Source organism: Astyanax mexicanus, chromosome 1 (assembly GCF_023375975.1).
Source record: "Astyanax mexicanus isolate ESR-SI-001 chromosome 1, AstMex3_surface, whole genome shotgun sequence".
Classification (NCBI taxonomy): domain Eukaryota; kingdom Metazoa; phylum Chordata; class Actinopteri; order Characiformes; family Acestrorhamphidae; genus Astyanax; species Astyanax mexicanus.
In genome coordinates this window covers 100958772-100985011 of record NC_064408.1, presented here as the reverse complement: position 1 = coordinate 100985011, position 26240 = coordinate 100958772, and the positions used below count along the sequence as shown (strand labels likewise).

Below are 26240 nucleotides of genomic sequence, written 5' to 3'. Positions count from 1 at the left end.
GAGAATCTTTGGGATGTGCTGGAGAACACTTTGTGCAGTGGTCAGACTCTACCATCATCAATGCAAGATCTTGGTGAAAAATTAATGCAACACTGGACTGAAATAAATCCTGTGACATTGCAGAAGCTTATTGAAATAATGCCAGAGGGAATGTGTGCTGCAATCAAAGCTAAAGACTGTCCAACAAATTATTAGAGTGTGTTTTTTTTGCTGATGTTTATGCTCTCTCTCTCTCTCTTTCTCTCCCTCTCTCACCCTGGTGCTCTGTGCACCAGTAAGGAAGATCTCTAATACATTTAAAGTGAGTCTAAAAACCTCAGTCTGAATTCTCAGGGAATTTTGTCATTTTTTTAATTTAGTTTAAAACTTGCACAATACATGTTTAAAAACCCAATACAACAAAGTTATATATACATTTATTTCTTTCTCAGTTATAAACAATCTTTATGCCATTTATATCTCTGCACAACCTTTTTGTGGACCATCACTTTAATGTGAACAGCTACTGCAACAGCGTTTCGAGGTTATAAGATTAGATAACTGCAGGAAAACATTAAAATCAATACAAGTAACCAGAGTTGTAATATTTTACACTGAAAACATTTGCATTGAAAGCAACTGATCTGGTAAAGAAACCAAATAACGTGACTTATGGATTGCATTATGTTAGGTTAAAAAGGTGGTAAGCCTATATGATAAAAGCTGTAGTATGGTTCAATCAGGCGACGGGCTGTGAGAGAAACTAAATCAGCACAACTCAGGCCTGCCCAGCTACAGAGGACAGGGAATAGTGCTCTAAGCAATCCAAGTGGAACCAAGAAGCCAATGCCCAACACTCGAGCAGCATGGGCCACTTTCTTCAGATTTTCTTTTCTCTCCATCTGCCATCTAATAAAGAGAGAAGAAGCAAATCAAAGTAAGCAACAGAAGATAAGCTAAATATTGATAAATGCAAAAAAAATATGAAAATTAAATCCCTTCATTTAGGGTGACCATATGTCCTCAAAAACATTGTCCCATCTTCTTATCTCGTCCACTACTAGTCTATATATGGACCTGAATCTATATGCAACAACTGGTCAAACTGCTTTATAGTGAAATAGCAGAAGTTTTTAACAACAGCTGCACATGGTGATTAACGGCACCTAAAAAAGCGCAAATGCAGATGTAAAACACAAATCATTAAAAATTTGGGGGGTGTTATATAGGTGGAATCAGGTGGACAGTTTAATTTATTTGTAGATGTGCCAAAATAGTAATAAAGAAGCACCCTTTAGAGCTGTCAAGTACATGGAAATATTTCATTCACATATTTTTCTAAGCAATTCAACACCATATAAGCACAATAAAACTGGAAGCAAACATAAAAACTAAAGTTTAATTTAGCATTTTTTAAAAGAATAGCAAGCATATCCCCTCAAACTTACAATAATTATATTAAACAAAGTGCGAAAACATCCTCCTTACAATTAACGATAAGTAAAATATATAAAAATCACTAACACCTAAAACAGTTCTTTACAGAACAGAAGCACACACCTTTCTACTGAGATTCCCTCATCTACATGAAAAGATGGCCATTTTTAAAAATTTCAGTAAAACAGTAATTTGATTAATCGAAGTAATTTGATGAACCGGCAAGCCTTAAGGTATATATTAATGTTAATTTAATATAGCATGCATGTTTCTAAATGGATATTCTTCCCACAATTCTTCACATTCAGGCTTATTTAAAGCCCACCAGCCACAACATAGCTAATACATGGTCATCCTAATTTAATGCGTCTATAAAATGACTCCAACACACCTTCTTAAGTAATGTGGCTGACCGAGGACCTCTGCCTCATCTTCTTTTGTGTACTGTACTTTTTCTTCTTTTAATTCATCCAAATTTTCTTCATTTTTCTTCCCTTCCTCTACTACATTTTCCTCTTCTTTGTCATTTCCTTCATCTGTCTCTTCCTCTTGACTGATGTAATTCATCTGGGAAATCAGATTAGTAATACACTGTTACTACAATCACCATAACGCACTGCTAACATTTAGAAACATAAGAGTACTGCAAAGCTCAATTTTGTGAATCATTACATCCGTGGCAGCAACACTGACCACACATCCTGGGTGAATCTTTCCAGGTGTTTACCTTTAAAAATGTCTTACCAGCTTTTAATTAGATTTGAATTGCATATATAAAGGATGTATTTACAGTAAAAGTAATGAAACCTTTACAGGTTACAGACAGTGGTCAAAAAGACAATGCAGACAATGTAATAATGTTTCTACGGTATCCACAGAATTTTTATCTAAAGACTGGTTCAACACAACACAGGCTTACCTGGCTGACTGGCAGAATGCCAAGCTCTTCTCCTAGAGAGATAGAGGGCTGAACATCCTCTAACGATGTGTTATCAATGACCATGAAGTTACATCCACTCCCTTTACTGTAAAGTAGGAGAAAAATCATGCATGTGGTCACAAGTGTCATGACAACAAATTAAGGTATGGAGATTATACCTACACTAAAGCCAAAGCCAGCTGGCCTTCCAAGTCCTGTATTTTGTCTTTCATATCCTTGATTAAAAAATAGAAGTACATTTTTTTTAGCGGTTTTCAATAGAAAGTAACTAAAATAGCATTATCATAATAACCAGAAACATACTTGCTTAATAGTTCTATACTCTGAGATGGTGTCTTCAAGTTGTTGAATCAACACATCTTTCTTAAAGAAAAAAAATATATAAAATGTATAAATTCACAACAATAACTGCAAATAAGCACAAAAAAATCACTAAAATGGAGGTACCTCTTGAATAAGTTCCTTTGTCCTGGAATGATGAAGCCCATTTTCCTCCATTTCTTGCTACATTTAAAAATTATGATACAGTTTGTGCAGTAACGGAACAGCCAAGAAACAGAAGTATGATAACAAAATCAGACCAGAAGGTCTATACCTGTAATGCCATTAGGAGTTGACTGCATTCCTCACTTTTTCTCTTGTGCACCTCTTTTTCAGCCAGAATATTAGACAACTATAATGAAAAAAATCATTAGAATGGAACTTCAAAAAAAAACATATTTTCCAGACGGCCCTGCATTTTTCAGCAAGACGATGCAAAACCATACAGAACGTTAAAAATATTGGGTTCATACTGTCCGCAATTAAATAAAAGTAATTAATATTGCATTCAACATTTACATTTATATTTTCCATACTGGTCTAACCTTTTCTGATTTGAATTTATTTAGTTATATGTATAATAATTGTGGCATGATAAACAATCAGTGCACAATTAATCATTAAAATTCCAAATGGATCACTAACCTTACTTACCATACATCAGCCACTTCTACTCATGAAAAATACAAATGCAGTTTTCAACAGCAGTTTTCACATACCTCACTAGCAGTAGCATCTTTCTCATCTTTAAGTGCTTCATTTTCCTTCTCCTGTCACAAGTTTACAACAATAAAGAATGTTGAAAATAAATCACTCAAAGAGTTTAGTTAGATATTAATATGTAATAAACATAAATACAGTTATTCGTTTCACAGGTACGCACAAGGAGCTTTTTGCTGGCCTGAAGTGCGTTACAGATCTGTTCTAGCTCAAGTTTTGCAGCGTGAGGGTTGTCCAGCTCTACCTTACGATTCCTATCGTCTTGAGCAAACTGCCTCAGACTATAGAAAGACATTGCAAGCATTTGTCACTGCTTTGACTGAAAACACTGTGTATAAGTGTCCTACAGACTACTTATTTATATTGATTATCGGTAGTTACATTTTTATCTGGCTCCTTAGGGTAGTGTTTTCAGCTCTGAGAACTGAGTTACAGTCCTCTGAGACATCCAGAGACTTCTGCAAATCTGTGTTCAACTTCTTCAGGCGTTTCACAGAGAGCACACACTCTGCAATGGCATCCTGATCTCCTGGTCTTCTATGTAAGGGAGAGAACATGCTGGATCAGTTCAGTATGAATATGTTACATGAGAGGATGTTTTTTTCTAGTTTCTGCATACATGAATGTTTCTCACTTATCTGAGAAACGCAGATTTTCTTCCTCATCTGACATGTACACAGCATCGCACTCATTGAAAAACAGACTCTCTGTAACCAGGAGATGAATATTAACAACAGATAGGATAATATGTAATTGTACTAACTTTATAAAAAAAATTAAAATCACCTTCATTCATTTCGTCTTCATCACATGATCTACAATTAATAGGTAAACAAAAACACATTAAAATTGTATGTACACATATTATATAAATACAGGGCTCAGTGGCTCAGGGCTCTATGATTAGTCTCAAGTACCAAATACCAAATACCAGAAAACCTACCTGAGCTGCTCTATGCTGTCATTCAGTGGTTCAGGCAGACGTCTGTCTGGAAGAAGACAATGGAAAATGATTTTTTGTCTTTAACACAGTTTTATAGAGCAAGTTATTGGCTATTTTATCATGTACATATTGCTGGTTGACAATTACAGATTATGGTCAGATTATGGATATGGTGATGAACAAATTGTCTTTATCCGTCTTTTGAATATAAAACTGCTCTTCGTTGGTTATTGTTGGATGTTCTTGACCTTCTCAATAGAGCAGAACACCACTGTGTTTGGTACATGCATAGCAGATCCACCTATACTACCAACTGAGAGACTGTTGTGTTAAGCCCAGTCAACCCCACAAAAAATATTACAATTTACACTGTTATGATGGGTGCCCATTAAAATTAGTGGAATTCAGCTACTTAGAAGGGATTAATGGATACTTTTCTATATGTAGTTAATATAGAGGAACTATGAGGTTGGTGAGATTCATAAAGTGGCCAATGAGTGAAAGTGCCAATCTGAGATTTCTGATAACGTAAATAATAAGTGTAAACTGCATTGAACGTAGTTTTCTGCCAGTCACTTGTCTTGTAACTGGACACCACTGGTCGCAATCATTTACCACCGTCCAATGTTGATGGTAACGGCTTCTATTATGTATTTCCACTGCACACTCTGGATCGAGGAATGTGAAAAGCCCACACAACATCAAAAATTGAATGTCTGGCAGCCAATATCAAGCCTTGCTCCAACTCTGATAATTAATGTCGCCTTGCCATAAGCACATTGGCCAGTGTCCAGCCTCACTCACAAGATAACCCATGACAACTTATACAGGTATGGCCATTCTTAAACTGTCCTCTGAGGTAACACATAATGATCAATTAGCATTTAATCAATTAACAATTGACATTGGGATATCAATGTTTTGACCTATAACCTTCTGATACTTACCAATAGTTGGAGATCTACAAGGTGATGCACAATTCTTATCCCAACTTAACGACTGGTCCGATACATCTGCCTCATCCTCTTCTGAGTAAGTCCACTCTTGATCAGGTAGAGCTGTACTCCGCTCACTCCATAGCTCACAACTTCTGACTGCCATATAAACACTCGACAGCTAAGACTGATCTGCTTGACATAAGAAAAATTATCTCCAAATTATTATCTTCAACTTTTAAAACGTTTGAATGCTTGAATGATTGAGATGGGATTTAGGTGTAAAGTTTAAACGTGAATGTATTAAACTTGACAGCAGACAGGAAAAAAAACTTTAAAAGGACAATGTACAAACATTTATACTAAATCATTTTGGAGCGTTCTGACTTGTTTCTTCATTGTGAAATTTTGACACAAGAACATCTGTCAGATTTTCATTATCTAAAAATGTGTAAATAAATTTGATTACATCATGAATCAGCTCAAATATACAACGGAGCATTTCATTTGACTGCATACACAAAAAATGTGTGTGCTGTAAATATGTCCATATCTGTGTCACGGGAGTTTGGCATTAAAATGCTGACCAGAGTGGAAAGTAGACAGCAGCTGGCACAAACAGCACTGGATACGGGTGTTTGATTACTTGGCTTTATTTATTTTCAAAGTTTTATTCATAACATGCCAGGAGATCTAGGAAAAGCTAACTAACTACAAAACTACTAACTTAACCTCCTCACACCTCAGCTGACCTTCAGGATGTTTTTTCTATGATGTTTTCAAAGTCATTTGAGGAGCAGCTATAAGCTACATTAGTTAGCTAGAACATCTAGCTAGAACACGTAGCTAATACTAAACTAGATCTAGCTAGTTACTCAACAGATATTTTTTTGCAATACTGGTGCTGTTAAGCTGTTTACTGCTGTTCAATTACATACCATTTACTTAGATTATATAACGTTATATATTTTTTGTGTGTGTGTATAATAAAACACTGCCAGAACAACCAGAATGTGTGTTGTGGGAAGTTGGGTTGAGGTCAAGGGATTGTGGAGGCTAAACTCTTTTTTTGTTTACTACTTAATGTGTCCCTTAATTGTTATCATGTCTTTAATATTAATTTACAATCTAGAAAAATAAATTAAATTGAGGAATAAAGAAAAACATTGAATGAAAAATAGTGTCCAAACTTGCTTGCTAGCTAGCTAGCTAACAGCTACGACTCTTCACGTGATTGAATCCAAGATGACAAAATCAGAGATATACTAAGCTAATCTAGTTTCTTAGGTTAATTAAATAGCATTTGGTTGTACAGAGAATGTAGCTAGCTAGCTAACTTAGCTAGCTAGCTAACTTAACTTAACTGTAGCAGGTTACCAGAAAATCCTAGTTAGCATCTAACATTATCTTTAACTAGTCAAGTTAGCTTAGCTTAGCTTAGCTAGGATAAATACTTAGCTAACTAATGAGTTAACACTTTGTACTCACACAGACAATAACCATGGAAACGTTTAGGTTAATTAATGTTAATAAAATCTGATTTTCTTACCTAAGGCTAGTTTGGGCGAGTAAAAAGCTGGGAAACACCAGTGCTCAGCTGATTATAACCTGCCTGCTGCTTCATGTGCTGTTTAGATTCATGTTAGAGGTGGGCGATACCGGGAATTTTGGTATCGATCCCATACCAAGTAAAAGCAGGGCCAGTATTGCCGATATCGATACTGATACCGATACTTTTTAATATTTAAGCTTTATAGATCCAAATGATCCAAAAACCTAGGATATAATTTCACCAAACATTGTAAGTGATAACAAAATACTTTAGTATCACAATCAACATTTTTGTTTAGAAACAATGGAACAGTAACAAAACAAAGTTTAAATATAAAATAAAAAATATAAAAAAATATCCCCTCACTAGACATCTTTTCTAGTTCTTTGTTTCTTTGTTTCTTTTTTTAAATAGAATTGTCATTTAGAAAAACAATAAAAAATAAGGAATTGTCTTCCTTTCAGTGCAATTCAAATGCAAGTTTTTCTTAAATAAACAGAGTGTAAAAAAATATCACTCAACACTAATCTCTTGAGGTAGAGGCCTGTGTCGACTCGAGGACAGCGCTGAGTGGGCGGGGCCAGGCTGAGCCTACCTGCGTGGCGGTTTGGCTGGCTTTGCTGAGCCATGTGACGCATGTGCAACAACAAAAGACCAGAGAGTAGACTGTGGTGAATCTCGTGCGAAGCAGTCAGTGCGTGCGGCAGAGAAAAAAGCTTGAATATCGATATTTTTACACGAGTATTGCTCAATACCAATACCAGCGTTGGTATCGTTATTATCGATATTTGGATCGATCCGCCCACCTCTAATTCACCACCTAAAATAAAAATAAAATTCCAGCTAATTTAAATTATTGTTTTATTATAAATAAACTGCCATATTATTATATTAAGATAGTCTGTTTGCTTTCAAAATGTATTTATTTTTTTTAATAATGACTTACTAACTGAAAATAATGAGATCTCAAATTCTCAGATAAAATATGACTTACTTTCTGAAAATAATGTTATGGTATCTCAAAATATTCTTTTTATTTTATTTATTTTTTTAATCTTAGATGGCGGAAATGGGCTTGTATAGCTGAGTAACACACTCTCGCATTATTTTTTTGATTTGGCTCTGATTTGATGTATCTGCTAAACTGCCTCCCTTTGAATAATGGTGGTTGTTGAATTATTTACTCTTAAATTATTGACTACACAAATAAAATTATGTTTAAGCACATTGTTTATATATATAAAACAACATTTGTTATGGTTATTTTTCCCTTCTATTATATCTTTTTCCAGTTTTTTACTGGTCAGAGTCGATGTGGATTCGGAGCGGGGATATTCAGGTGCAAACCAGAAGATCCCCTATGGAAATCGGCACCAAACCATGGCTGTGTGGTACCCTGCAGTGGATTTCATACAAAGGTATTATACCAAATAGATTCATACAGTAACAGTCAAAAGTTTGGACACAGCTTATTTAATTTATTTTCTACATTGTAGATCAATATTAAAGACTTGAAAACTATTAAGGGACACATATGAAATTAGGTTGTAAACAAAAAAAAGTGTTTTGCCTCCAAACTCTTGATCTAAACCCATCAGTTATGGGTGATTTAAGACAAGTTGGAGCTTTATAGTGTGAACGAAAAGCAGCAACTATTGTTCAGCACCTCCAGGAACTCCTTCAAAACACTGAGAAAACTATTCTAGAGTCTTCCTCATGAAGACACTGAGTTTAAAATACCAAGAGTGTGCAGATCTGTCCTCAAAGCTAAAAGTGGACACTTAGAAGAATTTACAAAGTAGATTACATAACATATTCTTTGTTTACATAATAAATACACTTGATTTTGTGTATAGCTTAAATATCTTCAATATTTATTTTACATTCATTACAAGATTCATAAAAAATCATAAAAAGAAAGTAAAAAGTGGATTAAAAGTGGTGTATTCAAATGTTTGACTGGTACAGTATGTGTAACCAGATTCTTTATATATAACAACATTTATTATGAATATTATTTCATTCTATTATATCTTTTTTCCTGTTTCTTATGTAACTATCATAAAACAGGGAGAAAAACAATAGCTGAATAGCTGAAATACTAGTAATGAACTGCAGGAACAGTTCATACCTTGTCCTGCCTCTCATGCAGTTTTTTGTCCCATGACATGTATTTGCCTTATCATCTGCTTCTAGTTAGGGACACCCACTGACGACACAAGACCAGCCTCTCTTATTTCCTGCTCCTTCTAGTGTTAAGGACTCCAGGGCTTGAAGCTTTTGACAACAGCCACACATCTCAGCTCAGACCTGCAGGCGGCTGAACCGCAGAGAGGTAAGAACTATTTTTTAAAATCATGAAAAGAACAAAAAAAAAAACAGGTGTAATGTAGACATATGACAACCACTGCTCTCAAGAAAGGAAACCAATGTGATCTTATGATGTAGAAACGAAAAAAGGAAATAATATTCAATTGCTACATTAATTTGATTTTATGTTGTTCTATCATAAAATTATGTATGCTGAGTCTATGCTGAGACAGCTCAATTTACTCTCTAATCCTGAGCCCTTTCAATGAAAAAAAAAATATAAAAACATTTTTTTCACTTTTGAGAGAAATGTATTACATTAATTTATCATTAAAATGTTGTCAACTTTTTTCAATTTAAACGTATCATTAGTTTTTAATTTAAAGTGCTCAATTGCAGTTCAACACCTGTTCTAGGTGTTCTTCCAAGTTTTGATTATTATGTCATGGGTCAAGGTTTTGGAAAATATATCATATTTCAGTGCTAATACAGCAGACTGACACGTGAACCTGGAGTTTTACACAACATGTTTCATAAGCAAAACACGTGTGCACTACATACAGAGTTACTGACACCACCTTATTGTTGAGAGAGGTGTGACAGCACTGAGAACTGGTAGGTATGACCAAAGCGTGAAAAAAGACAGATCAGATTATGAAAGGAATCCTGTCCTGGCGAGCTACTCTTGTTTTCATTCATATAAAATGTTAGCTCAGTTGATCTACAGGCAAAAATGTAAGCTACTGTTGTGTTCATGAATTGCTTTTCGTCTTTTATAACGCTCAGTTGATCCTCCAAAGAAGGGTTTTGTGTTTGACGTTTGCTTCTTATTATTTTCACGAGTAACAATTAAAAGTTTTTTTAAATTTTTATTTTCACACTGGTTTTAAACTCTACCAATTTGTTATAGGTATGTTCAACAATGTTATTAGAAATATCCAGGAAAGTTGGCTTGTAGTGTTGCTGAAATGATGTTCCAGGAACATTCTGAAAATGTTTGACATAATGGTTTTCATAACAGCTTTATTAGAACTTTTTGTATACAACATTCCCAGTTAGACAAAAAGTGACATATAGAACTATCTGATGAGATTTCTTAATACTGAAAGCACAATAAATAAAATACAACACAATAAAACATTGATAAAACTGCAACATAATCACATTAATAACATATATGTTTTTCATAAAATATGTTTAAAACTACATATTTTCAGAATTATCATTGACAGTATAAACATTTAAATTATGAACTTGCATTACTTTTTAAAATATGCCTACCGAATGTGAAAAGCCCACATTGAACTGTAGGAATAAACAAATAAAGGTGAAAAAAGTTCAGCAGAAACATTCTAGGAATTTTCTGGACACTTGACAGAAGGAATGTTTTAGGAACTGGAATTTCAACTTTCAGATGTTTCACTTAACATTACGCAAACCAAATAGTTTTAGCTGAGTAAATGGAAAAGTTGTTTAATGGATAAGGGTGCAGGCAAAATTCAGACATTGTGTTGGGTGCAACTAATTTTTATAAATAGCAATGTCATATAGTGTAATAAACCAGTCAGAAGGTACATAAGCAAGTCTACTTAAGGTTAAAGTGTGCAGTTTGAACAGTGCTAACTGATTTTATTTCTTAGCTATGTTAGCCATGTAGCTACTGTGCAAAGCTCAGGGTAAGTTAATTGTAAGATTCTGTTAATGTGATTTTTTAGCTGAACAATAATCGCTTTAGCTTAGTCTGCGTTTCCTTAAGCATCATAAAAAGCATACTGTTATATGAACAAGAACATGTCTCACCATATGGCACTGCAGGGTCATTGGGATTTGAGTGAAACAGTGTGTGTTCATGACTCATGCATGATAACCTCCTCCCTTTCCATCTCTGTGTTCTAGAGACAGTAACACTATTGCCATCATGAAGACTGCCATTGTGTTGGCATTACCCTTATTGCTGACCACAGTGTCCTCTCAGACATTCCACTGGGGTCCTTGTCCAACGCCAATGGTCCAGCCAAACTTTGAGCTGCCCAAGGTACGCCTGACCTCTTTTGACATTTTGTTTTTTAAACCTAGTGATATAGTGTGGAAAAGGTCTGAATAATTTTCAAATAGTACATGCTCATAGGTTGAGACTGTTCAGTGTGATTCAGACCTTTTTTTGTTGTTTCTGGAAACATGGTTTGCTTGGTTATAGATCATGATTGTATGCTAGATTTGTGCAACTTAAGAGTTCATTAATAAAATTCTAAGAGATTTTAAAGTGGTTACCAAATCTAAATCTTAGATATCAGATTATCTGTCAACAGAAACTCTAATAATAATATATACTTACAAATATTGTTGGTCCACGTGTGCTCAAGTATTTAAAAGTGAGTGTCAAGTTTATAGTACAAATATTTATTATTTTATGAAAATAGCAAAAATGATTAACATGATAGTAGTTCAAAACTGTGTTTTAACGGATTCTTATTTAATTGCAGTACTTGGGAAAGTGGTATGAAATCGAGAAGCTCCCAGCATCCTTTGAGAAAGGCACATGCATTGAAGCTAACTACTCTTTAAGACCTGACAAGACCATCAAAGTGCTTAATGTTCAGAAATAGTAAGTAAATCATATTGCACCAACTCTAAAAATCATAGATATTACATGTTGTATATCAAATATATTTAACTGTCATTGTTCCTGAACTAACATTGATGTTCTTTATTTTTTCCATAGTAAAGGAAAAGTGAGGACCATTGAGGGCACAGCTATTGTACAAGACTTGAGAGAACCAGCTAAACTTGGAGTTAGTTTCTCCTACTGTGAGTATATGTTTATGTACGTTTCAACATATCATATATAATGTTAAGAAAACACAAAAGTTATGAAACATGTTCCTTTAAAATGGTTTTTAAAATATTGAATGTCTCTACATAAATTGGGAAACAATCACTGCAAGGTAGCTGAAAAAATCTTTTGTGTAATCTCGTAACAAGCTGTATCCAAGGAAAGTAAACAGTGTAATACTTGTACATAGTCACATACCTTGAATCACAAGTTATTTGTGGATTGTCATTTGTTTTCCTGGCAATTCTGATGTTTGTATTGGTTCCAGAGCTCTTTTAAGTCTAACTGTAATAAAACAGGAGTAAAGTGAGCAGGGACCTACAATGCACTACAATCCAAAAATACTTATTGGTTTAAAAGCAGGTGGTATATTCTTATTATTAGTAAACATTTTACTGAAGGGCAGCATTCACAAGGCTACATGACATCTTCATTAGCTGTTAATAACAACTGACATAGACGTATGTTAATAATTTTACATGCTTATTCTATTTCTGGAGTAAAACATGACAATGCAGTTGGCAAAAAATGGAAAGTAAGCCTTTATTAATATCTAAGTAATCTGTAAACTGATAGATTTAGGAAAAATATATACAATACCTCAAGAAACAAACAGCAAATAAAGAAATGTATGTCCATTAAAAAATGTACATTATGTGTACACAGAAGCAGCCAACATTTCACAATTAATTAACCAACAGAGATGTTTCAGAATTATTTATAACAACATCTCATTACATTATATAACACTAAAGTTCACAGTGCACATATTAATACAAAACTGCAAATTCTACCTTGTCATACTAGGCAAATGTGTTAAATCAAGTAATGCTAGAATGGCCACCCTAGTGGACACTTTTTTATTAAATACAAATCTATTTAGTGTGAGCCTTTATAGAAAGTGCACCTATCATCACAATTTCCTTTTTCTGAATCGGTTGTACAAAAGGTCTGTGTATTCTTTATCCTATAACATATTCATTGTATTATTCTTTCTTATGTTTTGCCATAGTCACTCCCTACAGTCCATACTGGGTCTTGTCCACTGATTACAACACTGTAGCACTGGTTTACTCCTGCACTGACGTCCTGAGGCTGTTCCATGTTGACTATGCCTGGATCCTTTCCCGCACCCGTACACTGCTTCCTGAAACCGTCTACCATGCAAAGGAGATCTTCGCTCGGGACAACATCGACGTCAGCAAAATGGTTCCCACTGATCAGCACGGCTGTGAGGGTGGACCTTAAATGATCAACATGATATTTAGGCCAAACATCTGATCTGTATTTTCACTGGACATTTAGGTGTCTGGAGTTTGCTTCTTTAATTTTGCACTGGAGCCTCTATTATATATAATTAGATGTGTAAAGCTATTATTATTGGTAGGTATGAGCAATTAGTGTTAGCAATGTTAGGAATGGTAGCAATTAGTATTTTGCAAACAAATAATCTTGCTGCTTACCGGTATGTGGTTTCTGACAATATATGATTGGAGAGGGCAACTAAGGACCAGAATCAATACAGCGTGGGGATGTCCCTGGTCTAAATAAGCAAATATTGGTTTAAAACTTTAAAGATATGTCTGATTTTAAGATTATTTTTTCATTTAATCATTTGCAGATACTAATATCCTTACATTTTTAGTACAAATCTAAAGAAGCTTTCTTCAAACACCAAGCCTGTCTTCAATGATTAAGTATATTTGGAGTAAGGGGAAATTTTAGTATACTCCTCACAATATTAAGTATCATGGATAATGACGTTTATTGTGCCAATGATATATATATAAGAAACAAACAGTCACTGAAGGATGAATATTTACTGAATATTTATATGTTTTAGCTTTTCAAAATCATGTATAACGCACTGAACTTATTTCAGATCAACATCAGGAATCATCAACTTCTGGAGGGCAGTATTGTGCCACAGTTTACTCTTTTTTATCTCACCTGATTCAGCTCAGAAAGAACTAAATCAGAACTGAATTAAGAAGATGTTTGAGAAGGGAAAACAGCAAACTGTTCCAGGCTGCAGCTCTCTATAAACACTACTGATAACCCCTGTTCTAAATTATACACAATATTAAGTCTTGCTACTTCTTGGTATAATAAAATGTCTTTAAAAGGTCTGTTCTTGGTGCCTGGGTGAGACTCTTTTGTGTCTTATACTGTAAATAGATGGTTAAGTAATGCCATGTCTCTGCCAGAAGCTTAATGTAACATTTTAAAGCAGATTCAGAGTCCAACTGTAAAAATATTTTCAAATGGGAAAATGTAGCTCCTTACAACCACATTTTGAAGACCACTGGAAGACCACCAAAACTGCAGATGAACATATTTAAGGGCTTTCATCTTTGAAAGGGATGAGAAAATTCACAAATGTTTGTCCATCATTTTGCTGATTACAAACACATCAGAAGTGTTATATAAAATAGTCATTTCTTGCTTCTGGGAGCTCCCTACACGGAGTAAAATGTAGGCATTGAGTGACCACTAAAACTCACATTTTACACATGCATTTGCAGACTGTAAAATATACCCTGTGTCCAAAATACAAGTAAGGTTGACTTTATGATTTGTTTCCCCACTATCTCACAAAAAGCAGTACAGGCGCTTTGTATTCTTAAAAAAAAAAAAAAAAATAGGATCTGATGTTGCCATGGTACACTCACTTAAATATGAGTGTTTAGATGTGCCGTCATTAACTGTCAGTTATTTTTTAGTCCAATAAAACAGAAGGCTAGACAACTAAACTTTCAATGAGACTAGCTGACAGCCCATTTTTCAATTAATACTAATTTAACAGTGTTGATTTAACACTGGAATATTTGCGTCATTGCCTTAATGCTGTATAATAAAACTAAATGATACAAAAACATTTAAAAAAATCTAAAATACAAATTCATGTAGATGAGGGGGATTTTGAGGATGGAAATGTGTTTGGGGAGGGGACACACACTTCCTTAAAAATTCAGCTTCAGTATTACACTGGCAGTCCTGTGTCCAACACTAAACCTTTTCAGCTCCTTGGAGTGGATCAGCAAAGCTGGTAATTGCAATACAGCAGGTAAGGTTTTTAATCTTTTAAAAGAAATAGACAAAAAATTGACAAAATTTTAGTCTATACTGTCTGTGTTGCAGACAGTACAGAGTAAAACTAGAGGATTTGTATAATTGGAAGAAATGCATATATTTATATGTTCACTTTGATTTTCCCCTGTTTGTGTTTAGAGGACGATGAAGTGGTGTGTCCTGTTCTGTGTTTTCTTTACGTGCTTTGTCGCCAATCATCTCAGTGGTAAGTAGTTAAAATATATATTTTTTTATTTAATCTAGCTAGTTCAATGTTGTGATACTTATATTCAGTAAATGTGCTAAAATGACATGTTAAGAAATACTATAAGTTTCTATTTTGCGGTTCAGATTCAACATTATAGTGTTTAATACTGGACTGAGACTGAAAACAGACAGAAATAATACTTGGATAGGAAATGCTAGCATTTCTCCAGTCTCTAAGGGGCACCCCAATGGGCCATAGCTGAATCAGCTCTTTGTGAGTGTGTTGCTCTGAATATTATACACCTCCATCTCTCTCTCTCTCTCTCTCTCTCTCTCTCTCTTTCTCTCTCTCTCTCTATCTCTCCCTCCTCTCAGATGCCAGATATGTTCCTGAAGGAGGTAAGACACTGTTTATGCAATTGATAACAACATCAAAAAGAAAAATGCTGTTATTAACATGATGTTATTAATAAAAATATTATTTTTTATTTTTTCTCATATTTCAGAGATTTTTATCATTTAAGCTAAACACCATTTAAGTGCCACTACTGTAACTATACTTATAAAATATGTCATTTATATTATTCCTATATATTGTTGTTAATGATAAGGATAAGGATGGTGTTGCTATTAATGTTGCTATTTTTTAGTTCCCTATGACGAGCCCCCAGCTGTGCCCTACTGGCCATACTCCACCTCTGATTTCTGGAACTACATAGAATACTTCCGCAGCATTGGAGCCTACAACCAAATCAACCATATGGCCAGGGCTTTCTATGCCCACCAGCACCTTGGAGACACCTTGGGCTATGAAGTGCCTGAGCACCAGGAACGCTGAAGGAAAGCTGAGGTTAACTGTCTACATGATGAAAGGATAGGATTTAGTTAACATACAGGAAAACATATGTGTATGGAGTAATGCATCTAACATGAAATATATATCAAGAACATAATGCATCAATGTTTTTTTATTGACTTTGTTATATCTTCATTTGAAACATGTCTATCAAAACTCAACTAGAGAAATGTAATTTTATCAACTGTCATTTTTTGTAACAATTTATACGTAATGAATTTCATATAGCCTTTTAATTGTCCCATGGAGACACATGGTACACTGGGACTGTTTTGGAGGGCCGGACCTACAGACTAATCTCAGTTGGATCAATGTTAATTTGACCTCTTTAATAAATGCAATAATAACATGGTTTTGATACAGTGTTACTGATAAGAGTAGCTGTTACAATTAAGCAGCACAAATGTAAAGCAGGCATAGTGAATACAGTAATAGTATACGATTATCTGATCAACATTTACATAAACAATTGTGAACAAAATGTTCAGTATGTAATGTTTGCAGTAAAGACCAGCATTAAATTCACTTAATATAAAAGTACTATTGCTGTTTGGTTTGTAGTCTAATTACCTCATTTTTATTACTTCTTTCCTGTTCAGTGAGGAAGTCTAGTTTGTTTTGGGCTTGAAAGGCAAAGGAGTGTGGCCCCTGGGCAGCAAAATGCCCAGGTATGCTTTATTGTGTAAATCAGCCATTTATTTATTTGCCAAGGCAAAGACATATATGCATATAGCAAAACACAATAAAAAGGGAATATTTAGTAATTAACTATTTAGTAATACTACTATTAAATCAGAAATCAACATTTACTTAAACACTGCCTTGATTAATTACTTAAATTGTTCCTTCAATTGAACGATCTGTTTAATGGTTCATTTAATAAACCATTCCTTTAGTTCAGATGGAATGCTTTACTTAAACTGAATAAACAGGGAATCAATTGTTTAAAACTCTATGGCATTAATTATATTTTTGTTGAGAAAAAAATATTGTAATGTTGGCTGATTATTTAAATCACCACTTCCTTATTATGATGGCACTGACATAGGTAATCTACATAATGCAACAAATTAGAAAAAAAGTTTCGGTAAGCGTACAACAAGAATGATGAGTTTCTTTGATTTTAACAAATTGAAAACCTCTGGAAAATAATCAAGAGGAAGATGGATGATCAAAAGCCATTAAATCAAGCTGAACTGCTTGAATTTTTGCACCAGGAGTTGCAAAAAGTTATCCAAAAGCAGTATGTAAGACTGGTGGAGGAGAACATGTCGGGATGCAAGAAAACTATGATTAAAAACCAGGGTTGTTTCACTAAATATTGATTTCTAAACTTTATGTACTTGTTTTCTTTGCATTGTTTGAGGTCTGAAAGCTCTGCATCTTTTTTGTTATTTCTGCAAAAAATGTTGGAATTTGGGAGAAATGTCTGTAGATTACAGAATAAAACAAAAATGTTCATTTTACTTAAACATATACCTATAAATAGCAAAATCAGAGAAACTGATTCAGAAAATAATTTTCTTATAATCTTATCATTTTCTCCAGAGCTGTACTTCTTTACACATTCTTGCACATAAACATATCTTTATTCAATACCCACGTTTACGCATCATTTTACTGGATGTAGATGTGTTTTGTAACATTCTTCAGGGACTCTGTAGTGCAATAATATCTGATATTATTAGAAATGAACTTGAGGTACTGCTGAACTGATGAAGGAGCCCAGTCCCCTTCAGAGCCGGTGGGTCCTGTTTTCGATCCGGATGTATTTCAGTGTAACAGCAGTATTAGCTGTTAGGCTAACGGGACAGGCTCGGGTGGCTGTGTTTGAAGCTCCAGTGAAACAGGATTTAATCAGCGCTGGGTTTAAACTTATTACCCTGGAGAGATGAAACCAGCAGTGGACGAGATGTTTCCTGAAGGAGCGGGACCGTATGTGGACCTGGATGAGGTCAGTCCTTTATTAGAACTGCCTGAATAAACTAGCCCAGTCTAGCCTAGCCGTGGCTTCATCTTATAACAGCTGCTTAACTAACTAGCTTAGCTAACTAGCTTAGCTACTGTATGTATAGGTAGCTAGGCTACAATAATTGCTAGCTAAGTGTACTAACATCACATGTGTTTGGTTTTTGAGTAATATACCGCACTTTCTCTAATTTAATATGTTTTACCTAACTTGATATACTACCTATTTCACTTAAGCTAACTAGGTTAGCAAACAGCAAACCTAGCTAACGCTACCTAGCTAAGTAAATTAGGTTAGCTTATCTATCTTAAATCTAAAATTATCTAGGCTAATATGTCTTTATTCAGCAGCACTGTAGTCCTTACCTTTGTTTCAAGTGTAAAAACTGTACAAAAGCCCCGCGGTAAAATTACGTGAGCTGATTTACAGCGGTTGAAGTTTAGGTTTAGCTAACCTAGCTGCTAATGTTAACTGGCTAGCTGGATAGCTTAATGTTTGTTTACAGCCTGATTGTGCTGGTAAAGTTGATTGACCAGTTTACAGTAGTTAACTAGCTATATTAACATGCATTCACAAGTGTAGATGAAACAAATCTACGTTTCTCTGCAGTTATTTAAAAATAACTTTACATATTTACATTTAAAAACTTCAAGGGCTTCGGAGACTCCTACAGGACACTTGGAGAAGCTGCCTGTTCACTCTCTACTCCACTTGATAATTCCGCTTGATAATAAACCCAAATTCTGCATGTTTGAAAATAGACATAACTAGACAAACATAACGAAACTAAAGGTTTTGAAGGACATAAATGTTTGATGTGTATTCAGTAAAAAAAAAAATAATGATTTTAAAATTCAATGCATTTTAGGAAAGCTCCAAGCTTAATTGTATTTTGACATTTTGCAGATTTACTTTAAATATGTAAAATATTTTCTTTTACTCTTACAATTAGGATTTTTGATAACGTTTCGTATCAAACATGAAACCTTTTTATGTAATGCTTGATTAGATATCCTAAAGATATTGGCGTGTAATCATGCTGACTAAAATGCCTGCCTGTGAAGAGGTTAAACTACGTAGAAGATCAGCTGGTTAATAAGTTAGTTAATAAGATTTCATGTTTTCCTAATAATTTAGTTTTTTTCGGGTGCATTGTACAATCTGGACTCATTGTCATTGTTTGCTTGGAGACTAAGCCCACTCCAAGCTAAAGTGTATATTTTGTAAATAAAGTTTTTGTTTGTTTATATAATGTAGTTAAGGCTTTTTTTTATTTATAATAATACATTATAGAAACATCTGTGCTGGTGGACAACCGAGTTTCCATGTCAGCATGTTGATGAAGTTGTTTTCTTTATGTAAAAGCCACAGTCTGTACCTGTGCACATGAGTTAGACTTAGTAGAGGCTTTACACACAAGCTTAAGAAGGAACTAAATTGAAGCAACCCAGCCCAGCTTTTGATGGTACTTGATTTCAAATGGTCTAAGCTGGACTTTGGTGGTTACATTACATTACATTTGGCAGACGCTTTTGTCCAAAGCGACTTACAATATTGAAGTGCAAATAATAGAAGAGGTTAAGTACAAAAATAATAGAAGTTAAAAATAAAGCATCTATAGATAGGGCCTTAAGAAGGAGATGAGGTTAGAATTAGTTAGTTTGTTAGAGGTGTTAGGAGAGTAAGTGCTCTTTGAAGAGCTCTGTCTTCAGGAGTTTCTTAAAGATAGCGTTAAGGTGACTTCAAATCTGGTCATCCACACAAACAAATCAAGGCTGGGTTGAGTCTTAAGTTAACACCAGTTGATTACAAACAATCTATTTACAAATCTGGTTGGACCACAAATTCATATGCTGTTTTATAACTAATAAAAACGACGTTTATACTAGTTTGTATGGTGCAACCCGCTTTGATGATGTAACTCGTAAAATTTGAAATTAGTAAATACTTATGTCAGAACTAAACTACGTATGAAATTGCACACTACTGGTCCAACTGGCTCCAGGTCCTCAACTGATTTTTTATTTTAGTAAGGAGACTTGCATATTTGGTCTGTTTTGTTATTACTTGTACTTATGTATTGAAAAGTGTATAGTATAGAGTGTGGATGCTGCTGTATATATGTATATAAACAACACTAAATTTCATCACAAGTATAAAAAAGTATAATATTTAAATGGTTAGCAGTTCACTTGATTAAAAAAATCCTTATACCAAAATAGATTTTAATTTTATGGGTATGGTTAAATAAGTTATTTTTTTGTACTGTGAGATTAATACATATGAGCTAATGCCTTTGCTAAGATTTTTTGCAACAGTGATAGAATATTGTTATAGAAAAAAAACATGTTTTAAGAGTTTATGTATTTTTTTTTTTTTAACGGATTTCATATTTAACTTACCAAAAAATGTGTGCATTAATTAAATAATGGATGTGATCTTTTAGCTAATATAAACTAGTGGAGACATATGTGTACATGCTCATTTTGAATGCTTGGTTTACTTTTTCCAGAAATGGAAAGGCAAATAAATATAAGGACTAGCAGTAACAAAACTACTACTGTTCTGAACTGAATCTGTGCTTCTGTGCATTCACAGGCAGGGGGAAGCACTGGACTGTTGATGGACTTGGCTGCCAATGAGAAAGCAGTGCATTCAGACTTCTTCAATGGTTAGAAACACATGAAATGATCTCATCTGTTTTGCTCCCACTTGCATTTAGGCAATTTCCTTTCTGTTTTCACTATTTCACTATGCCAGTTTACAGGAAAAACATGAGCACAGTTTTCCTTTTACCAAAGGAAATATTTGGTGTTTGAATTTTGTTATTTTACTTCTGCCCTGAGACTTTGTAAACTGAGAATTATTTGAGTTTACCTGTATTTTTTAATTATTATTCATGGCCCTGTAAAGTTACAAGTTAAGTATTGTCTGCAACTATACTTTCAGTAATATTTGTCAGAAATATTTCTAATGCAAGGGTTTCATGAATATTATTATTATGTTAAACAATTTACATTTATTTAAGTGAGGTCATACATTTTTATTTTAACAAATATATTTTTGCATTCATCCTTCCTTTTACATTTATGGCGTTTAGATCACATAACAGTACATTGCTGTCCACCAGGGCTGCACCCAAGTCATTTATTTATTGATTTAATATATTGATTTTATTCATTAGGGATTAATAAATCTAACATTTTTACTTAAACACTACACTTAAAACTTACATGTTAAGGCTTTATATTATTTTATCACTGGGGTAATATATCTAGTTAAGGTAACTAACTACACACAAATGCATTTTTGCAGCAGTGCAGTAGAATAAGCAGTAGGCAGGGAGGTTAGTTTTAAGCTATTATTAAACTTGTATGCAAACGTCAACAGAACAACCGTGACATAAACTGGCCGAAAAGCAATGTTATTTACTGCATGCTACAGTATTACATTACCAGCGTTGCACCATCATGCATTTTTGGTTGATCATGCATTTTAGGATTCTTGTGTATGAAGTGCTCATGCATAGCTGTTGTACTGTTGGTGTAAGCCATCTTTACTCTTGCAAAAACTGCAGAGAACAGAATTCTTGGATTCCTGTCCAAAAATCCTCCCACATTTTAGATTCCTGTGAACAAGTTTGTTTAGCTACAGCTTGCACTCTGGAGAAATCCATTCCAGTATTCCAAACCTACCCATTTTCGCTTGTACTCGGCTCAAAGTCGCCTTAAGGTTATAAACAAATAGAAGTTAGTACGAATACTGAACGAATACCTAGATACAAACGCTACGCACAAATGCTGAACTGTTGTCCAAGACCTCAAGCTCAGACTACTGCAAGCACAAGCCTTAGATTAAGCCTTTATTAAGTGCTCTTGACATAGAGAGGGTTATTTATTTACATCCACTTTTAAATGAGTAAGATTAATTTACTTTCATTTAGCCCCTTTAACTGAAACTATGTGTACTGTATTGAATCTTACTTAATTTGTTCAAAATGTCCTCAAAATTTAATGGCTAAATGTACACAGATTACTGCATTTGGTTTGGTTTTCGTATGTTACGCTCTAGAGAAATAGAGTGAGTAAGAATTATTCACAGATGTGGTGATAGGAACCAGATGTCTGAACCTAAGGGCTTTTTAAAAGCACACCCATGAAAAGCCGTTACATGAGATAAAATATGTATTTGTGCCAAAGGTGCATTGTGAAAGGATGGTTTTAAAAAGCTGTTGACCTGGAAAACCTGGAAAAGAATGTCAAACACCAAACATAAGCTCATTTATTTTGGCTAAGAAAAAATTTAATTAATTATTTTCTTTTTGTGAAAACATTTATTCACACGACTCTCCTAGTGAGCTTGTCACAGAAATATGTTTTTTTTTTTTTTATGGAATAATTGAGTTTGATTTCCAGTTTTCATAGGCGACCTGCCTTTAGTTGGTGTTTCATTGTGCAGTTGACATTTGTACATGTCCTTGCTGGAATTTTAATAAGCTGTGTACATGATTTTTATCACAAGGATTAGAGGTTACGCAGTCATGTTTATATAAGTGATGCACAATACTAAGGATTGAGGAATGATTTGTTTTAAGCTCACAGATGACTGAAAAGACTTACAGGTGCATAAAAAAAAATGAATATCATTGAAAAATGCTGTAAGATTTTCTGGAAAAACACTAAACTGACTTTGGACTTGATATAACACAGTGGACCAACACCAGCAGATGACATGGCTCTCCAAACCATATCAAGTCCGAAGTCAGTGCAGTGTCTACCAGGAGATTTTAGAGCACCTCTGCTGACAACTTTTATGGAGATTTCATTTTCCAGCAGGACTTGGCACACTGCCAAATGTACCAATTGGTCTTATAATAATATATATATATATATATATATATATATATATATATATATATATATATATATATATATATATATACACTTATATTATATGAGATACTATCTGTTTGGGTTTTCATTAGCTGAAAACTAAAATTATTAGCAATAAAAAAAATGAATTTCGAACTGAATTACTGAAATAAAGTAAGTTTTTTTTAGATGCACTTGTAAATGTGTGCTTTCGGCTCAAATCACATTACAGGTCTTGTTAATCAGATATTTCTCTTAGATTAGATTTGACTAGATTTGATTGATTGTTTTTTGTCCTTGGCAACATTTTGTTGTTAAGTACTCTAGCAGGCACAGTCTGCAATTTCCTTTTACTTGTTTTTTCCTAGCTCATCAAACCTGCAGAATAGCAAGAAAGGTGCTTTTGGCTCAGCTCAGGATGACCTAAAAAAAAAGGCTGTTAAAAGACTAAAGGAGCGGTAGCTCGCTGGAGTGTAAAGAGCTTTTACGGGGCTTGTTGGCTCCAGCGCAGCATGGGTCCTCACTTTAAAGACCAGGTTTCCATCTGTGGTGGCTAAATGTAGTTGAACACGTGTCATATGGAGCCATCTTTAACCGGAGGCAACGCAACAAGAAAAGAATGGCAAAAAAAATGCTTATAAGACTGCTTTAGTGCAGAAGGGATCGGCCTGTGTTCTCTTTATTAACAAATATTTAATGCCCAAATTATGATCATTTTTTAATGACAATTGTGTAAGTATTTTATTATGTTTGCATTCATGGGTACTAAATGTCCTCTTATGCATTTTTGTCTTTTCACAGATTTTGAAGATCTCTTTGATGACGACGATATTCAATGATGATGAACTGTGGGATGAAGGCTGTGATTGTGTAAAATAGTTGTCAATTGTAATTTAAATGTTTCACTGTTACTACATGAAGTCCAGTTTATGATGTCTGCTTAGGTTTTGGCTTGTCAATAAAAAACTTTTGTGAAGAAAAAGCCCCTCGGTGTGCCAGATGTCTCGAAATGGTAAAGAGCCCAGACATTCCTGGACACAAGGTGAAATTATCACAATCCCTTATTTTCTTCATGTCAAAATCTGTTTCCAGGCTGGATTGCAGGTTTTTGCAAATTCCTGAACACCTGTAAGTGCATATAATTACATGTTCGATCCAGTGTTAACATAAAGACACAGATGTTCCTTGGCCTCTGGCTTGACATGCACTCAAAAATATTTTCCCTCTGTATATACCACATCTCAAACCCTGGACAGTGCACGTTCCACTCTTCTGCAGAAGAAGAGAAGTCTTAATATAGTTCATATATCAGCGCATAGCATGCATTCACAGCTCTTAGTGATATGTGTTTTGTAACTGTGAACTGCAACATAGTATGCATTAAAAATAAAATGAATTAATTTAATGAGTTGTGTTCTCTAAAAGAATCTGTTTTCTGCAGTCAAGGATTGCAAGACTGCACATTAGGAAGAACTGTTTTGTAAATGTTTCAAATAAGGGTTATCAGCCCTTTTTTTGTAGTTGGCACTAAACTAAAAATAAATCTCTTCAGAAGCTGTTTAAATTTGCTAATGTTGTATGTTGGAATTATGTAGGTCATGTACTTTTGGCAAACAAAGACTAGGCTAGGTGTCAATACAGTTATTACACTCCTATATATAATCCCTCTACATCACATGCATGGTGCCATAGGTTAATGTTTATTTGTCTGTGTCAGGAGAGACAGATTCTTTAGCCAATACTTGTATACTTATATAAAGGGATAAGACAAGCTCTAAAGATTTGTACATTTGCATTAGCACTGACGCACTGGACTGCATTCATTAGATGAGGTGGCATATGTAGTAGTGTACATCAATAAGAGCCTTCTGAGTTAAGTAAGCTCTGAGACTTCACGGTTGGAAGGGTGTGGGAAAACTTGCTGTGTGTACAGTGGAATATGTTTAATCAGTACTTTTGATGGCCTGATTTGGGTAGCCCTACAACTGCTGATCTTACTGAACTGTCGTGCACAACAGTTTAGTTGTTCCACAATAAAGAAAAAAAAACATCCTGTGTGCTCTAGTTCTGACCAAAATGACTTGTTTTGAGAATAACCAGAAAGGTTTGAGCTGAGGCATGCAAAATCATCAGATCAGCCTAAGGCAAATAGATGGTAAGATTAAAATTTGCCACCCAAAGAATAAATATGAGGTCCCAACCTGTCTTGTATCAATGGTGAAGGTGGTGTAACTGTATGTAAGCTTAATGATTTCAGTCACTGAGTCTAGCTACATTTAACAGGTTTGGAATGAGGTAAAACAGGAAATTTACAGCATAAAAGTGCTGCTGAGAAATCAGCTGGAACTGTGTGACACAGTCAGGAGGAGAGCCAGACATTTGAAATATTCAGGGCAAAGGCCAGAACTATACACTACATTAATGAAAAACGATGTTTTCTGTGTTTTATGTTAATATTGCATAATGTTAATCAAATATAATGGTTTTGTTGAGTTCATATTGATTACATTGCAGCATATATTCATGTCCAATCTGTAAACAATAAAGAAACAATCCGTAATAATTTAGAACAAGTGTGTAACACTTTTCTGCCTCAGACACAAATAATAATAATAATAATAATACACTTTATTTATATAGCACTTTCTTAAACACAGTTTACAAAGTGCTTTACAGAAAATAATAACACACAAGGTGTAGAAGTTCAATTATTCAAAACAATACTTGAGTCCAGTAAAATAAAAATATAACCGTAAAAAGAAATTTTAAAATAATTGAAGTAAGGTAGCTCAAATAAAAGCCTTACAGAACAAAAAAGTCTTAATTTTCCTCTTGAAAATGTTTAAATCATTAAGGGCCCTCAGGTCATCTGGGAGAGAGTTCCAGAGTTTAGGGGCGTAGCAACAAAATGCAGCCTCGGAACTCTTTAACCGGGTGGTGGGTACCGTTAGCAAGTTTTTATTTGCCGACCTGAGGGAGCTTAAAGGTACATGCCTCTCAATCATACTGCAGAGATATAAAGGAGCAAGACCATGTAAACACTTAAAAGTAAGCAATATTATTTTAAAATCAATTCTATATGATACAGGCAGCCAGTGCAACTCTTTAAGAACGGGTCTAATATGATCCCTTATCTTCACACGTGCTAATACTCTGGCAGCTGCATTTTGGACCCTCTGTAGGCTTGAGATAGTGCTTTTAGGAAGACCAGCAAGCAGTGCATTACAGTAGTCCAGGCGTGATGATACAAATGCATGCAAAATTTTCTCACTGTCAGTTACTGTTAAAATACGTC

General features: G+C 34.4%; 4 protein-coding genes across 6 annotated transcripts; 3 read left to right on the top strand and 1 right to left on the bottom strand.

The window, feature by feature from the left end:
* Positions 1–334: 334 nt before the first annotated feature.
* LOC111195082 (myosin-10) lies at positions 335–7073 on the bottom strand. Of its 3 annotated transcripts, none has more exons than XM_022681325.2 (15): positions 6825–7073; positions 5288–5467; positions 4341–4386; positions 4184–4212; positions 4032–4104; positions 3779–3931; positions 3561–3678; positions 3397–3447; positions 2952–3029; positions 2804–2860; positions 2660–2719; positions 2519–2571; positions 2336–2441; positions 1808–1983; positions 335–888 (listed from the first exon to the last, which is right to left on the bottom strand). In XM_022681325.2, the coding sequence occupies exons 2-15, from the start codon at positions 5439–5441 to the stop codon at positions 672–674; spliced, it is 1371 nt and encodes a 456-aa protein (XP_022537046.1). In that variant the 5' UTR covers positions 5442–5467; positions 6825–7073; the 3' UTR covers positions 335–671. The 3 variants fall into 3 exon arrangements, with proteins under 3 accessions (XP_022537046.1, XP_049318897.1, XP_022537041.1); XM_049462940.1 differs by having other exon boundaries at positions 3779–3934; positions 5288–5470; positions 6825–7072; XM_022681320.2 differs by having other exon boundaries at positions 3779–3934; positions 6825–7071.
* A 1980-nt stretch (positions 7074–9053) lies between these two features.
* Positions 9054–14099, top strand: apodb (apolipoprotein Db). The gene is made up of 5 exons (XM_007252344.4): positions 9054–9162; positions 11034–11172; positions 11621–11742; positions 11860–11945; positions 12983–14099. The coding sequence occupies exons 2-5, from the start codon at positions 11056–11058 to the stop codon at positions 13216–13218; spliced, it is 561 nt and encodes a 186-aa protein (XP_007252406.1). The 5' UTR covers positions 9054–9162; positions 11034–11055; the 3' UTR covers positions 13219–14099.
* Positions 14100–14191: 92 nt separating this feature from the next.
* Positions 14192–16645, top strand: otos (otospiralin). The gene is made up of 4 exons (XM_007252345.4): positions 14192–15037; positions 15202–15268; positions 15625–15648; positions 15900–16645. Exons 2-4 carry the CDS (start codon positions 15208–15210, stop codon positions 16085–16087), a joined length of 273 nt encoding a protein of 90 aa, XP_007252407.1. The 5' UTR covers positions 14192–15037; positions 15202–15207; the 3' UTR covers positions 16088–16645.
* A 1202-nt stretch (positions 16646–17847) lies between these two features.
* Positions 17848–23927, top strand: cops9 (COP9 signalosome subunit 9). Its single transcript, XM_049462917.1, has 3 exons — positions 17848–18059; positions 20673–20745; positions 23747–23927. Exons 1-3 carry the CDS (start codon positions 17997–17999, stop codon positions 23782–23784), a joined length of 174 nt encoding a protein of 57 aa, XP_049318874.1. The 5' UTR covers positions 17848–17996; the 3' UTR covers positions 23785–23927.
* The last annotated feature ends 2313 nt before the right edge of the window (positions 23928–26240 follow it).